Source organism: Castor canadensis, chromosome 3 (genome assembly GCF_047511655.1).
Source record: "Castor canadensis chromosome 3, mCasCan1.hap1v2, whole genome shotgun sequence".
Taxonomy (NCBI): Eukaryota; Metazoa; Chordata; class Mammalia; order Rodentia; family Castoridae; genus Castor; species Castor canadensis.
In genome coordinates this window covers 90,160,564-90,177,348 of record NC_133388.1, presented here as the reverse complement: position 1 = coordinate 90,177,348, position 16,785 = coordinate 90,160,564, and the positions used below count along the sequence as shown (strand labels likewise).

The 16,785-nt window shown below is 39.1% G+C and overlaps 1 protein-coding gene across 1 annotated transcript; it reads right to left on the bottom strand.

Moving 5' to 3' along the window:
• Nucleotides 1–8,051: 8,051 nt before the first annotated feature.
• Nucleotides 8,052–8,999, bottom strand: Or4e1 (olfactory receptor family 4 subfamily E member 1). Its single transcript, XM_020154319.2, has one exon. It carries the CDS (start codon nt 8,997–8,999, stop codon nt 8,052–8,054), a length of 948 nt encoding a protein of 315 aa, XP_020009908.2.
• Between the last annotated feature and the right edge of the window lie 7,786 nt (nt 9,000–16,785).

Sequence of the window (16,785 nt, the reverse complement as noted above, 5' to 3'; positions counted from 1 at the left end):
AGGACAGGGCTGGAAAATATGTATGCCCAAGACATTTGAGATGAAGAGACATGGGTAAAAACTAGCCAAACCATCCTCTGCTCTGTGTGTGTTAGATCAAAAAGAATTAACCTAGAAGGTAACACCCACGCACAGGAAATCAATGTGAGTCAATGCCCTGTATAGCTATCCTTATCTCAACCAGTAAAAACCCTTGTTCCTTCCTATTATTGCTCATACTCTCTCTACAACAAAATTAGAACTAAGGGCAAAATAGTTTCTGCTGGGTATTGAGGGGGGGGTGGAGTGGGTGGTAAGGGAGGGGGTGGGGGCAGGGGGGAGAAACGAACCAAGCCTTGTATGCACATATGAATAATAAAAGAAAAATGAAAAAAAAAAAGAAAATCAAAAATAAAAAAAAGATAAAAATAAAAAAATAAGTAAATGAAAGAAATATCTATATATAAAAATGAATTAAAATAAAATGAAAAATAGAAAATTAAAAAAAAAACCCAAGAAACCAAAAAACCAAAAAACCTCCAAGTTCAAATGCAATGAAGTTTCAGTCTTAATAATTTGGGTGTCCGTCTCAGTCTCCAATCCTGGAGATGGTGCCTCAGATGTTGTTCTGTAGTTGTGTTATCAAAGGGGACTCATAAAGTAGAACAAAACTATGCACACATACACACACACACACACACACACACACAAAACCCACCAAGTGTCCCAAGTTCAAATGCAATACAGTTTCAGTAAGTTTTTCAGCATGCAGGTGTAATTCAGTTGTTTTCTCATCAAAGGTAAGGAGAAAAATAAAAATAAAAAGAGTCTGGAGACAGTTCTGAGAATGGTATCTGCAGCTGTGGCTTGCCTGCCTGCTGCTCTCAGCCTGCTGTTGCTGGAGGCGTTATTTATGCAGATCTCTGGGGTGAGCTCGGCACTCACCTGGCCCCGCAGGCTTTGTTTGCTCAGAGTTCTTCTGTGCGGGAGCCTCTGCTACAAGCTTTACCTTTTCCAAGCACACTGGGAAAGGTGACACTGCACCCGCGTTCTCAGGCCTGCATGTTTATTTATAGTTCATGTGGGAGGTGGGTCTTCCCCCCTCTCCTGTGGAGTTTTCCTCCCACCGCCACTTTCACAAGCTTTCCCGCTAGTGATTACTGGGAGGTGCTGCTGCTCCTGCCAGCCACCATGTTTGTTTACAGTTCACGTGGGAAGTGGGTCTTCCCTCCTCTCCTGTGGAGTTTTCCTCCCTCTGCCACTCTCACAAGCTTTCCCGCTGATGCCATTATTTTAAATAAGAAAGATCAAAGGCAAAGTATTTCTCAAGGTAAGAACCAGAAGTTCTCTTTGATCATGTTATGTTTGAGATCTCTATTAGATTTTCAAGTGGAGATAGTATGTGAATCTGGGATTCAGGGCAGAAGTCAGGTCTACAGATAAACTTCCAGGATCACCCCCATACAGGGAGCACTTAAAGTCAGGAGACTGGATTGCTACGGCAACCATGAGCTTAAAAACCCCAGAAAACAAATTGTCATGTTGAGGAGGTTCCTGTACCCAGGAAATGAAGGCTGGCTGTGATCAATAGGCAGATAAGAACAGAGACCCCTGGAAGCCCGTGAGCCACTGTGATTCCCCAGTGGTCCCTTGAACTTGAAGTAGATGCTTCCTTCATGGAGTCCTCACTGATACTGGGATTACTGGCCCTGCTCACCTAGTAGGTCACATTGCTAGAAGAGAATCTATTTTAAAATTCTATTACTAGAAATGTCTTCATCTGTGCTGGGCATGTTGGTGAACATATGTAATCTCAGCTATTCAGGAGGTAGTGATCAGGAAGACGAGGTCCAGGCCCATCTGAGCAAAGATGTGAGACTTTATAAAAAAAAAAATCCAAAAAATGAAAACAAAAAGGGTCAGGGGCATGGCTTATTGGTAGAAAAAAAAGAAAGAATGATGTAGATTTAGAAGCCCAGACAATTTTTGGTCAAAATTTTGTGATGGTTTTATCATTCCTATTTTGCATTAGAAGTTTGATTAGAAAATAAATGAAACTGAAATAAAATAATAAGTCACTATTGGATATAGAATTTCAGTTCATAGGCAATAGGCATATGGATTAACTCATTAATTAATTTTTATTCAAAATTATAAAATAAATTTCTTTTTTTCTCATTTAGTTCATGTTTGAGCATGAAACCAGAATTGTCCATAATTTTACTAAAAGTGTCCCATTTAAATGAGTCATGCACAAAGGCATATGCATGTAAACACCCCCAAATTCACATACCAAAAGATATACACAACCCCTCAAAGACTCCCCCCACCTACATACAATTACATGCCTTACACAAATGCACATACCAAAAGATACACATGAAGAATCACACACACACCCCTACATACAATTACATGCACATACATGTACACACATGCAAGCACATACACACATGCACACACACACACATGCATGCACAAACATCCCAACTGATTTCGCAGAGATCAATGACTGAGCAAGTCAGCAGAATAGGAAACAAAAAAGCAGGGTTTTCTATAGATTTTAGAACATATGGAATGAAGACTCAACCAATAATCAAGAAAATTAAAACATATCATCAATAAAAGAAATCTATAAATTGGAATTCATGAAATTTCCAAAACAATTTTTAGCTCAAGTGATTATTAAGTAAATATTTCAGTAAGTTCAGAATAAGAGAAATATTTGCAAATCCCATAACCACCAACATACCACTAACCAGAATTTAAGAAGAAATCTCAATACTCAAATGTTAAAATCTATCTATAAATTGGCAACTATTTGTGCAGAAATTCCATTAAAGATGGTATGCAAGTGATAAAACAACACAGAATAAGACACCATAACTCACCCATCTGATACAAGGATCTCAAATCATGCCACACTACTTCACACTTTGAAAGGCTCAGATTAAAAAGGAAACGGCAAACCAATGTTGGTGAGCTCAGCTAGGAACCTAACTGGGAGCAATGGGAGATTGAGAAAAGACAAAAGACAAACATGGAAAAAAGCTGGGATCAGGTGGGCTGGGTGCTCTGGTGGATACACACAACAGCCTCTACCACCTCCAGTGAGTTTATTATATACAGCGCAAACAAGGAAGCAGAGCAACAGTTCTTGGGCTGGCATGACCTTGTAGTTATTGGGAACAGGGGGAACCTGTGATTGTTACTCTCTGCACATAAACATCTTACAAAAAGCAGCTGTGCTGCATTTTGCCCTTGCTCCCTTCTGCAGCTGGAGGCTGTACCAATCCCAGCCTGCAGACATGGTTGTGCTTATGTCAAGTTCTCATATTCTGCTCTCCACACTCAGCAGAACCTAGAGCCTACTTTTTGCTGCTAGGGTATGAACTGAACACCCTGTTCTGGAAGACCATGTCATGCATTTTATGAAATTAAACATGCATCTGAAACATGACCTGGAAGTCCCTCTCCTGAGTGTTTGCTCTGAGTGACACCTTGTGTTTCCATAACAAACCTGAACACAAAAAATAAGTGTTTATTAGGAAACAGAAATGACTCTAATAAACCTATCTAAAATCAGATGAGATAAACAAACTCTGAAACATTGTTAAGTTGAATGAATTGGCTAAAATTCAGCACCTGTCCTTCCCCAGGTCCTGAGCCATTTGAAAACCACTTTGGGCTGTGGATTTCCAATTCTCTTTTCTACATGAAGTCCATTTCTCTGGGCAGGTTCCAGACACTCTTTATGGACTTCTGTCCTCCCATCTCATCTCTCCTGGATAACACCTGAGCCAGCCTTCTGCAGCTGAAGGTGGACACCAAGTTGTCCTCTCTGCTTCCTCATCATTAAGAGTCGATAGCTCAGTGGACAGGTAGGCAGTAGATTCCCTCTTCTATGCCACCTCTCCTACAGGACTTGGAACTGTGCCTTAGCTCATGTTAGGCTGGTGATTATCAAAGCCTGAAGATAATTAGTGCTGGCCAGGATGTGGGTGAGGCAGGACTTCTCTTGGTGTGGATGAGCACTGCCATGTTTGCAGCATTATTCACAGTAACCAGAGTCTGAAATCAATCTAAGTGTCCAACAAGAGTTGAATAGTGAAGAAAAATGTACACAGTGGAATATTATTCAGCTGTAGAAAGGAGGATACCCTGTCAGTTGTGACTCCATGGATGGACCAGAGTACCTTAGGTTGTTAAGGGAAATGACCCAGGAACAGAAAGACAAGTAAACGTGGTGTCACTCTTATGGGGGTTGTTAAAAGAAGTTAACCAAATAGAGGTAGAGGTAGAATATCTATTACCAGAGAAAGTGGAAGGAAGGAGTGAGGACAGGATATGGAGAGACTGATGAATAGGTATAAAGCAGCAGGTAGCTAAGAGTCCAGCCTGGGCAACATAGTGAAGCCCTTTTTAAATACTACTACTACTACTACTACTACTACTACTACTACTAAAAACAGGTTGTTTTCTTGTTTGTTCTAAAAGAAATACACAATCTGTTGAAGTCTTAGGTCACTATTCTCCCATATTCCGTTAACTTGGGAAATGATACCTAAGAGTATTCTGGAGAGTTGGATACCAGAGAGTATGGACACAGGAACATCACAGGCACACAGTACAGAGTGAATAACCCACTAGTGGTAACTAAAAGTCAGGAGATGCTCATGAAAATATTTAAGCATCACTATTTGCAAAATGACAAGACATGTAGAATATTGCTGTTTCCTTATAATTCTTATATAAAATTCAAGTCAATCAGAGTTTAATATACCTGTAAAGAAATGAAGCTGAGGGCTGTGGACTTGGCTGAGGAGTAGAGCACCTGCTTAGCAAGCGTGAGGCTCTGAATTCAAACCACAGTACTGTAAAAAAAAAAAAAAAAGAAAAAAAGAAAAGAAGGCCAAGATATCACTATTGTGTACACATTAGAAGATAGAAAACCCATCAAATTACACCTTACATTGCAGACTTTATATGCACTGGTGTCATACCCATCAGTATCTTTTATATAGAAATGCACTCCTAGTGCAGAAATAAATTCCTTATGTATTTACTTGCATTATGTTGATATTAGTTACTCTGTTGCATAGAATGTAGTGCTGCCTGAGAAACGCAATGGTTGAAACAAAAAGCTGCTAAACAAATTTTTATATTGATCAGTAATGATCTTTTTGTCCCTTTGAATTAAGTCAACCACAGAGCTAAGAGTCAAGGTGTTTTCATTTTATTCTTTATCCTCTATTTATTCAATGAGTAACTTAACACATTTTTATCTTGTTTCTGAGTCTGAAGTAATTTCTGTGAAATGGAGAAAGAATGTTTTATTTTGACTCCCCAGAGAGTTGTGAGGATTAATGTGGCAATAGGCAGTGCTAGAAATATTGTTTGCAAAATAGTTTCTGCCTGGTAGTGAGGGGGTAGCGGGGAGAGGGTGGAGGGTGGAGGACTAAGGGAGGGGGTTGGGGGGAAGAAGGGAGAAATGACCCAAACATTATATGCACGTATGAATAAAAGAAAAAACAAGACATATTAAAAAAATAGAAATGTTGTTTGCTATGAGAAACATAAGCAAACATGACCTTATTCTGAATTATTTTCACCAGCTACGGCCTTAATAACTCCAGGCCGCACTGTCTTGTCTCTTGTGCAACATGCGTACCTGGGTGGTGGTTCTTTCACAAAGTGGCTCTATTTTGGCTGTTTGGAAAGATACTTCTGCTTACTGTCAAAAATAATTCTGTAATTAGCTGATGTGGCAGCACATATCTGTAATCCCAGTGTCTGGGAGGCTAAGCTATGAGTTTGAGGCCTGCCTGGGCTACAGAGTGAATTCAAAGTCAGCTTGGGCTACATAGCAGGATCCTGCCTAAAAAAATAAAATTGCTACTGCCTCAAATAAAAGGGCATTTATTTTTATGTAGTTTTTCTATGTAGCGCAGGCTGTCCTCAAACTTGTGGTCCTCCTGCAAAGAACATTTATTTTCTACAAATCCTGTAATTCTCAAATTTGGCTCATTATTCCACTAACCAGGAGAAATGAATATATTTTATACTATTCAGAGAGTTATTTTTGGGAGACAACTAAGTATTAGAGTTGTCTGTCGGAAGTTAACATACACTGTTTAAGAAATCCTCCCAGTACCTTCACGGCCATGTCCCAGTCTAACTGAAATGCCCTGTGTAGCTTCAACATCCTTCTCAACACATTTTCAGGCAAAAATGCTATTAAAAGTAGAAATAGGTTTTTGGTCCAGAGATTTGTTGATCACATCCTCACTGATGGCCTAGGAAATCCCAGGTGACTTTCAGTGTGAGTTCCTCTTGATGAAGGCAGTGAATGGCTGATTCCCAACATGCTCTGCTCTTTTGTAAACACGTATATGAGACATGTGGCCCTCTTTACATTCCTTGACGTACCAGTCCACTAGCACCTGCCACTCTGCTGCAGTTTGTGTCACCACAACTAAAGCCAAGGGGCTGGAGTATATACCATGCTTTATTCAAGTTGGTATTTTCTGCTAAGCTCTTGGGTTAATATATTGGGTGGTTCTTAAAAGTTTAATAACGAATGTTGGGTGAATTCTCTATATAGCAAATAAAATAATTTTACCAAAACATATATCATGCCATTTCCCCTCTTACATTTCTCTAGTGGTTTCCCACTGTGCTGAAAGAGATTCTAAACTCCCTGAGAGAATGCAGAAGGATGTTTTTTACTTCTCCAATATCACCTCCTTGCTACTCTGCCTTTCATTCTAAGCTCCACTGGTTTGTCACTTCTTAGAACATGCCACGTCTTTCTCAATACTTGCCATTTCTCTGCCTTGAATGTTTATCACCTCTCTTTTCTAATGGCTAGTTCCTTCTCATCTTGCAAGTCTCAGTTGACCACTCAGTGTAAAGACAGTCTCTTCCCTACTCTCAATAGCACTTACTCTGTGCTTCTACACCATTTGCTGCATCTATAATTAAAATTTATTTATATTTTTCTTTTCTATTTTCACTAGACTTTAAACTCCATAAAGGAGAGATTTATGTATGTTTTATTTGTGACTATAAACCTGTATCTAACACAGATTAGGTTCTCAGTAAACAGCTGCCAAATGAATGACCAGTTAAGAGTCCCCATTTCATTGCTCTGATGTAGATTTTGACAGATGCTTGACAGTATCAATCACTTTAATAGTTCAAAGTCTTTCTCAGTCATCAAAGTCATATGCAAATGCACTTTGTCTGATTCACCAGCGTTTGTTAAGCTCTTTAGGCACGCATCTGAGTGAATGATGTAGACAAGGGCTGCCCAGAAGTGAGAAGGTTTGTTTGGACCTTGGTTATCACCCTAGTGGAAAAGCAGGGAGAGGCGGGATGCTATAACGAAAACAGTTTCAGTTTGTGTTGGTCGAATCCTGTTTTGTGACCTTTCTTTGGTGGTGCTGGGAATTGATCCCAGGGTCTCCCATACGCTAAGCACATGTTCTACCACAGAGCTATACTTCCAGCCTCCTCCCACAACGGCTGTCTTTTATCATTTCTTAGATGGGAGACTTTGAGCATCCTATTTGTTCTTTGAGCTTTAGTTTCCTCCTGTGTAAATAAACATAATACTTATTTCTTAAGGTTGTTGTGAGTAAATGCACAGTGCCAAAAATTTCCAGAGCATGGAAGATATTACTAATCATAGCTACTGCTATGCTTGCTGGATATTGGGCCAGTAGTGCTGGGTGTGGTGTTGCATGCCTGTAATCCCAGCACACAGAAAGTGGAAGCAGAAGGATCTGAAGGTAGAGGCCGGTATGAGCTACACAGTAAATTCAAGGCTAGTCTGAGCTGCATAGTGAGAACCTGTCTCAAATAAATCAAGGGGTTGGGATGTAGCTTAGTGGTAGGGTGTTTGTCTATTATGCCCAAGGACCTAGATTCAAACCCCAGCATTGCCGAAAAAAAGATATTGAATCATAGGATAGTTTTATAAGTTATAGTCTGAAAAATATAGTATATAACTTATTTGCCAGGCATTTCTTTGATTTGGAGCACCAACCATCCTAAGGGGTTTGACATTTTCATTTTTCTCCTTTCCTCTCCTCCTTCCCCACTAACTTGTTCAAAGCATTCTTCATGTCCTCATTCCTAAGGGTGTAAATGATGGGATTCAACAGAGGGGTGACAGCAGTGAAAAACACAGACACCACCTTGTCCTCTGGGAGGCTGGTGGATGGACGGGAATAGATGAAGATGCAATGTCCCAAGAAGAGTGTGACCACGGTGAGGTGGGCTGCACAGGTGGACAGGGCTTTCCGCCTGCCCTCCAAGATCTGCTGTCTCAGATTCACCAGGATCACTGCATAGGACACAACAAGGACCACAAAGCAGACCACAGAGATCAGCCCACTGTTGGAGACAATGAGGATCTCGATGGTGTGGGTGTCAGTGCAGCCCAGCTTGATCACCTGAGGCACATCACAGAAGAAGTTGTCAATCTCATCAGGACCACAGTAGGGCAGTTTGATGGTGAGTGAGGTCAGGGATATGGAGTGGATGGTACCCCCTACCCAGAGGGCCAGAGCCAGCAGCACACATACCTTCCAGTTCATCACTGTCATGTACTGCAGAGGTCTACAAATGGCCATGTACCGATCATAGGCCATGACAGTGAGGAGGAAGATCTCTGTGCAGGCAAAGAGGTGTAGGAAGAACATTTGGGTCACACAGGCATTGAAGGAGATGAGCTTCTCCTCTGACCAGGTGTCTCTCAGCATCTTGGGGATAGTGACAGTGGAGTGGCAGACATCAATGAAGGACAGATGGCTGAGGAAGAAATACATGGGGGTATGAAGTCGGCGGTCATAGACTATAGTTATGACAATAAGGATGTTGCTGATCAGTGTCAGGACATAGAAAATAAAGAACATGGAAGATATAGCAACTTGCACCTTCAGATTTAAAGATAAACCCCTAAGCCGAAAGTAGGTTACTGAAGAAGTATGATTGAGTAGGACAGCCTTCTCCATTCTCCTTGTTGGACACACCTGCCAAGAATTTGAAACAAACAAACAAACAAATATAACTCTTAATATCTGCATTAGTTATTTGGTCATTTAATTTCTTGTGTGTTTAAGGCTGTTATCGCCATCTAGAATTATGATCAAATATACTGCTGTGTTTCTCCTCCCTCCTTTCCTCCCTTTCTTTCTTTTTTCTTTTCTGTTGCTAGGGGTTTGATGATAGTTTGCATGTGCCAAGCACTTGTTCTACCACTGGCCTATCCCTCTAGCCTTGTATTTTATGTATCTATGTATCTATCTGTCTATCTATCTGTCTGTCTGTCTATCTTCTTATCTATCATCTATCTATCCATCTATCCATCCATCTATCATCTATCTGTCTATCTATCTATCATCTATCTATCTGTCATTTATCTATTTTTGTGGTACTGGGATTTGAACTCAGGGATTTGTGTTTGAGCTATGCCTCCAGCCCTTTTTGCTCTGGCTGTTTTGGAGATAGGGTCTCGCTTTTTGCCCAGGTTGGCCTGCAATCCAGATCCTCATGATCTCAGTCTGCTAAGTAGTAAGGATTACGGGTTTTAGCCATCAGCGCCCAACTTTGTATTTACTTTTAAAAAAGAAATCATGCTGGATGTCTTGTAGGTGTCAAACACACACTTTTGAAAGTAATACAACAGAGAATCTTGACTCACTAAGAGATACAAAACCACCTTGAAGAGAGAGAGGAGAGACCAAAAAACCTACTTCTCCCTTACTGGAGCAAGTTATTGGTGCTCAGATTTAGGTTATAGATTTTTATAGAAGACATTATGGTTCTCTTTATCCTAAGTAAGTAATTTGTCCCAAGTCCCAAAAATATGGTCCTTGAACATAATTTTCTGTATTGTCCTGTTGACTACACTTTTCATTAACCCAAACTACTTACTGCCCTGTTGGTTTTGCCATGGTGCCTGAGACAGTAATTCCCATGACCTCACTTTCAGAGGGCAGCAGTTTTTTTTTTTTTTTTTTGTGTAGTGTTGGGGTTTGAACTCAGTGCCTACATCTGGAGCCACTCCACCAGCCCTTTTTTTTGATTTTTTTTTTCAATATAGGGTCTCATGAACTATTTGTCCAGGCTGGCTTCGAACCTCAATCCTCCTGATCTCTACATCCTGAGTAGCTGTGATTATAGGCATGAGTCACAAGTGCCTGGCCAGGAAGCAGCTTTTGACCAAACTGCTGTGGCTATGAAAGTGGCTGTAATGCTTTTTGAACAATTTTTTAGAGAAGGTTGAATAAAAGCCTGGAAGCCTTAGAAGATCTGGAGAGGAATTAAGGAGGCTTGCATTTCCTCCAGCCCTCAGCTGAAGGCAGACTTGTTCATTCTTCACCTTGGAGGTCAAGTCCAGGTTTCATATAATCACTAGATTATATGAAGTCTTGACTAACTAGATTTTCTCCAGCTATTTGCAAATTCTCATTCTATTGTTTGGATCACTGGTCTTAGTGACCTCTTTCTTCTCCTCTAAGGTGTCCTGACAAGCTTTGGGGTATGATCTGGTGGGAGCCTCTCTTCTTATGCTCCTTTCTTTCTGTATAGGCTTCCATGGTAGCCCAGACAAAGGAAGCTGTCACTGTTCCTTGGGCCCCATCCTCCTCTTGCCTACCACGGGTCAATAGTGATGCTTTTATCATTCCTCAGGAGTAGATTCTCTGTCAGATGACCATCTTCACACTGCTTATGACAAGGAGGCTAGAGAAAGCTTTTCTTCTGCTCTTGGCTCTCTCTTCTCCCATATTCCCTACACCTCATTATGCCCAGCTTCTGCAATTAATGGCCCTTTTTGCTGTCTATATCAAAGAAAGACTAACAGTAGTGTCAACTTGAGGAACTAGGAAAGCAGATCTGTGGTAAAGAAGATAATTTTGGGCAGGAAATGTCTCTCAATCAATATTTAAAAATCAAATGGGGTTAGTGCTTTATTATTTAGCACCAATCAAGAAAACTCTGTTCAAGGCACAGAGTTTTAGGACCTGGGACCAATTTCTTATTTAGGGTAAGGAGAACCTTAATATCATCTATAAAAATCTGTAACCTAAATATCTTGCTCCAGTAAGGGAGAAATAGCTTTTGCATCTCTTCCTGTCCAGGTTTTCTATAGCAACACTTTAATGTAGTTATAAATTAATTTTACTCTTTAGAAAAACTTTCAGAGCATTCACTAAAGTTTTTGCTACAAAAACTATTTAAGTGTTTAATGATTTATAACTGCTTTCATGTTTGCAAAGTTGAAAGTTAAAGAATTAAGAATGGAGATGGGGGTTATTTTAAAATAAGAAGCTACAAATTGATTTCATTCTAGAAAAGGCAAAACTATAGGGACTATAGCAGACAGGACTGACCTCAGGAGGGAGAGAGGGTATTGACTGCAAAGAGGAAGGAGGAACTTTGTGACTAATAAAAATGAATTTTTAATCATGGTAGGGTGCACTTTCAACTATATATAGTTCAACTGTATGCTGTGCTGGTATGAATTTACATCATACCCAAAGTCATACTGTATAAGAATCAGTATACAAATGTGTAATTATACATTTGTCAAAACATCAAATTGCACAAGAAGGGTGAGTTTGTATGTATATTGTGATCAATAAACCTAATTAAAAAAAAAGAAAAAAAATTCAGTATGGGAAATTTCAACTGCACAGACAGGAAAGTGTGTGCAGATTGAGAACTAGTTCTGAAATGGAGAATTCTGTTTCCTCCTCATACAATACGGATATATGTTTTTAACTAAATCTTTTCTACCATCAGCATTTTTTCTACTCTTTTTTGTGGTACCACAGGGGGGAAAATGCTTTGAATAAGATGGAGTTGTATCCAACTGCAGCAGAAATTTGGTGTTAGTTTAGGTCAACAATATGGTATAAAAACTGTGTACATTTCAGGAAATAGGAGGGGGAATGTTTAAGAGTAAACCCAGAAAACCCCCAAAATGTCTATAAAACTCACCTTGAATGATTTCTCTCAGTACCTCCAAAGGTAACTGGATTGTCAGTCTTGTGGCTTCAACAATCAAGACTATTATCTTCTAGTAGAGAGAAGAATTTATATGAAGTTGGATAAGTCAAACAATCTCATTTACCTCGATTTTTCCATAAGGAAGGTGGGAATTCCAGAAGTTTCTTGGTGTCTTGTTCTTGATTTGTTGATGTCATGGGAGATGAATTTGATGATATTTCCTAGTGAGCAATGCTATTTCAGGATTTCTTTAAAAATCACACCTTTGTACCTATATTATTGTCATGATTTTCCAATGTGTTGAAGCATGTAGCTCTTAAGTAAGATTTCTAAGATTGGTTTCCTGTTACTGAAAAATGTGGTTTGGGAATGATATTTTTCTTTTTTTTACACTCTTACAGCCTATGGTGATGAGTAGAAGGGATTAAAGCCACAGTCAATCTCTTTTGCAGGCCTAGCTAGCTCACAGGACACTAAAAGAAAACATGAACTAATTGTTCAGAAAATTGTTGCCATCATGTCATACTCCTTAGTGCAAGTTTTGTGTTGTCAGTTTTAGATGGAATCATTCATCTTCAAGATCTGAGGGGAAATCCTAGAGAACAAAAGCAGCTGGAGGGGCAGCTGTGTGTTGGTGTGTTCCACCTGAACTATATAGGCTCTATGTCCATGGAAACGCCTAAGCAATGACATCAGTTCACTCTAGCTACCAGTTAGAAAAGTTAATTCTGCAGGGACTGATATAATGGACTTCGCAATTGTCACTAAGAGAATTTAATGGAAATGCAAGCTTTAGGGCATAGTTGTACATATAATTAAATGAAATTACATATAAATTTAATGACTGCCTACTAAGTGCTAATTATTAGGAGATGGGCATTCATGTCTTCTTATTTAATCCATATAAAACACAGAGATAGGAGAAGGGTAATGGAATTTGGTCAGCTCTGATGAAGGGCTTTGACTCTAGAGACAGATTGAGTTCATATTCTAAAACCCGAGATGTGCAAATTTGGGAATTTACTTAACCTTTCTGGTCCTTAATCTTTTCATCCCTAAAACACAAATAACAATGCTAAATTTTTTTAGAACTCTTTACCTTTACAAAGTATGTGGCATTTAGTGTGTTGCATATATTGATATAATTATATAATGAACTGGTGAAGCAAAATTAAAGCAAAACAACAGCATAAAATAAACTGCCTTCATCACCAGCCAACATTTTTGGCTTCTGTAATCTGTTATTTTAGACAATAGCAAAAATTTGGAATATCTTGTCCTAGTTCTCCTTTTTGCTTTCTTTGTTTATATATAACAGCTTGGTGACTTAAGTTGGTGGAAGAAGAATGTAAATGGGAGAGGTGAAGATTATGCTTTAATTTTTTTAAAATTAAAGTTTATTTTTAGCTGAAACATAAAAACCTAAATATTGCACATATAATAGGTTACCATGTAATATTTTGACATATGTACACATGTGTAATGTTTAAATCAGGGTTAACATATCTATTTATTATCTATTTAACATTTATTATTCTCAATGACTAAAAGATTCAGAATTCTTTCTTCTAGCATTTAAAAAAGATATAGTGTATTATTGTTATCTTTGGTCCTCTACTGTGCAAGAGCCCACTAGACTTTCATGCTTCTATTTCACTGTAACTTGAGACCTATGGATTAATCTCTTTCCATTCATTTCCTCTTGTTTTCTCCAGCTTGTGGTAACCTTCATTCTAATCACAACTTCTGCAAGATCAACTTTTAAAAAATATTCTACATATGGATGAGATCATACAGTTCTTTACTTTCCATGCCTGACCTATTTCGCATAACATAATGATCTCTGTTTCCTTCCATGTTGTCACAGATGACAAGATTTCATTTGTTTTAAATGTCTGAACAGTACTCCATTGTACACATGTACCACATTTAAAAATTAATTTGTCCATTGATGGACACACGGTTATTCTCATTTCTTGGCTGTGGTAAATAATGCTCAAGAAACATGGCAGTGTAGATGTCTCTTTGGTATGATGATTTCATTTTCTTTGGATATGTGTCTAGTAGTGGGATGACTGGATCATATGGTGGTTCTATTTTGAGGAACCTCTGAACTATTTTCCATATGGCTGTAATCCTTTACATCCCCATCAGCAGTATGCAAGAGAATCTCTTTTCTCCACATCCTATTATCACTTTTTGTTTTTAATTTCTTTTGTGGTGTTGGACATCACATTCAGGGTGTCTTGCATCCTAACCATGCACTCTGCCACGGAACTATACCTTCAGCCTCAAATTCATCTATTTTTTTGAGACAGGGTGTAATTTTTTTTTTTTTTTGGATACTAACCATTCTTACTGGAGTGAAGTGATAACTCATTAGACTTAGAATTTGATTTCAGGATGGAATAGTTTTGTGGGGTGATTAGTAGCTTAAACAAAGGATACCAGCCTCACACATGCTGGACAGTGCTCTACCTTTGAGCTATACCCTTAGCCCCAAGATGACTTTTATTTTAGGAATTTAAGGAAATCATATCTTGGGTAACATGGAAGTCTCAGTAAGTAAGGGGATTTTAGAAATGACTTTGTGTTAGGTGGCAATGGGAAAGGCTCGAGGAAGGAGGTCTTTTTTCTGGAATGAATACTGTTAAGAAGTGGGAATAATTCTATAATTAATTACCTTGATAATTCTCATGTAGAAGGCAGGAAGAATGGAGAAAACTAAGATATTAATTGGCAAAAAGAAATAATTACTCAAAAATCCAGGATAGGGGAACTAGTGGTTATTTTTATGGCTTGGACATGATCTTATTTTTGTTTGTGTTAAGATCAGATTATGGGATGGTCTTGCTTTTATCTGGATCCACTATGGTTCAGAGTGGACTTGTTAAATATTGGTGGTTTAGGGCATTGTTTAGCAGGAAATCATCATGATCTAATTTGAGTGTTGGACTAACTCCTACCCAACTCTATTTTCTAGTTTTGCTGAGGCTTATTTTCTGTCAGAGGTTGCTTATGTCTTTCACAGTCCTCCCTTTTGACTGAAAGTAAATGAAGTCAGACAACAGGATATTAATCTATGGTATCCATGTAGTTTTCATTGTATAAATTTTGTGAATCAAAAGATTGCAAAGAGAATGTTGGGCTAGTAAGTAGTACTGGGATTAGTCTCATGCTGTTTTTTGAAATGACTGTAGATTTGCAGTAGCATTTAAGATAGGCAGCATTTACTAGTTTAGTGTAACACAGGCAGTTACTGGGAACAAGTGGTTATTAGACCTCTTAATATATCCTAAGAGCAGGTGCTTAAATGACCAAACTCAAGAAATAAAAGCATAGAAGATAGGGAGCAAAATGGTGTCTAAGTAACATCCACACCAAATTGAATAGCTATTCTCTCACCAAACTTCCCTAAAAAGGATTGGTGGCAGAGTAGATTCGATTCACCAGCACCTCACAAATATACCCGTGGGTGCTGGTAGACATGGAATGAGCATGGAGTCCAGAGGCAATCAAGAGGTAGCCTAGTGAGTTCAGCTGCAACAGCTGGGATCCCTGGGCCAATCTGGCTGGCTGTGCTGGAGGAACCTCCCAAATGAGGGGACCATACCAACCATGTTGCAGCACACCCCTCCCATATTGAGTCAAGTCAAAATAGAGTTCTGATGATCAGCACAACCCTGCCACTAGCTACAGGTGTGCCTTGGAAATCTGGGCACAGACCTAGGCAGTGAGAATCAACAAACCCAGAGTCCAGCTCTGCAATCTCTGACCCTGTGAACTGAGAGGGTTGAGAACAGCATGTGAGTTGGTAGGGGCCTGGGAGATGTGGTGGTCAAGTGGGTAGTGAAACTGGAGTCTTCAGGTTAGGAATCCAGCTCCTGGGAGCCAGAAGGCAAACTTGCAAACAGAACTTTAAGTCTACTTTTCTGTATGGGGCGGGGGGCTGGTAAGGCCCTGAGCAGTCACTCTCCCACTGAGTTAAATCTCCAAACCAGACAGCTCCTGTGGACTAACTGATTGACTTTAAAAAGAAAAACTGTTCCTCTCTAACAATAAAAGAAAATATTAACTGTTTGTTTTGTCTTTTGTCCTCTCTATCTTTTAGGAGAAAGCAAAGATTTATTAGGACACCATTAGAAGGAACGAGGCAGGCAGATAAGCAAAGGAGCATAGTGCTACTCTTGCCTGTTTTCTCTTTCTTGCTTTCTTTTTCTCCTTTCCTTTTTTTTGTAGTCATTATACAAGAGCCACAACTCCTACTTTTTAATATTCATTTTTAATCATCTCTTCTCCCTCTCTCTCATTGCTCTTCCTAATTTCTACTTTCTTTCTGTCTATAATTAGATTAGTTCTCTCTCTCTCCTCCCTCTCTCATTTTTCTTCTGCCTCTATTCCTCCATCTATAATCCTTCTTTGTTGTCATTATTTTTGGCAGGTTATTAGATTATCAGATTTTTTCCCTTCTTTCTTCTCTCTTTCTCACTATACTTTAGCTGGATTTTTTCTATCTCTCTCTCCTTTTTCATTATTTCCTCTACTTACATTACCTGCCTTCCCTTTCATCCTTATTATATCATTCATCTTGTACTATTTACTAGTATAACTGGTGGTGATTGTTCTTAATTAGGGATTACTGTATTCTCATAACGAATGTGTCTATCAGTGAGTGTTTCTGCACCTAATTTTCTCCCTATGTGGATTATGGGGCCAGAATCAATGTCTTGAGCACAGTAAGCAAATATTTGACTTCTGAGCCATACTTCCAGTCCAGTGGCAAGA

Coding starts and splice junctions, on each gene's coding strand:
- Or4e1 (XM_020154319.2), bottom strand. CDS start 8,999: ATGGAGAAGGCTGTCCTACTCAATCATACTTCTTCAGTAACCTACTTT.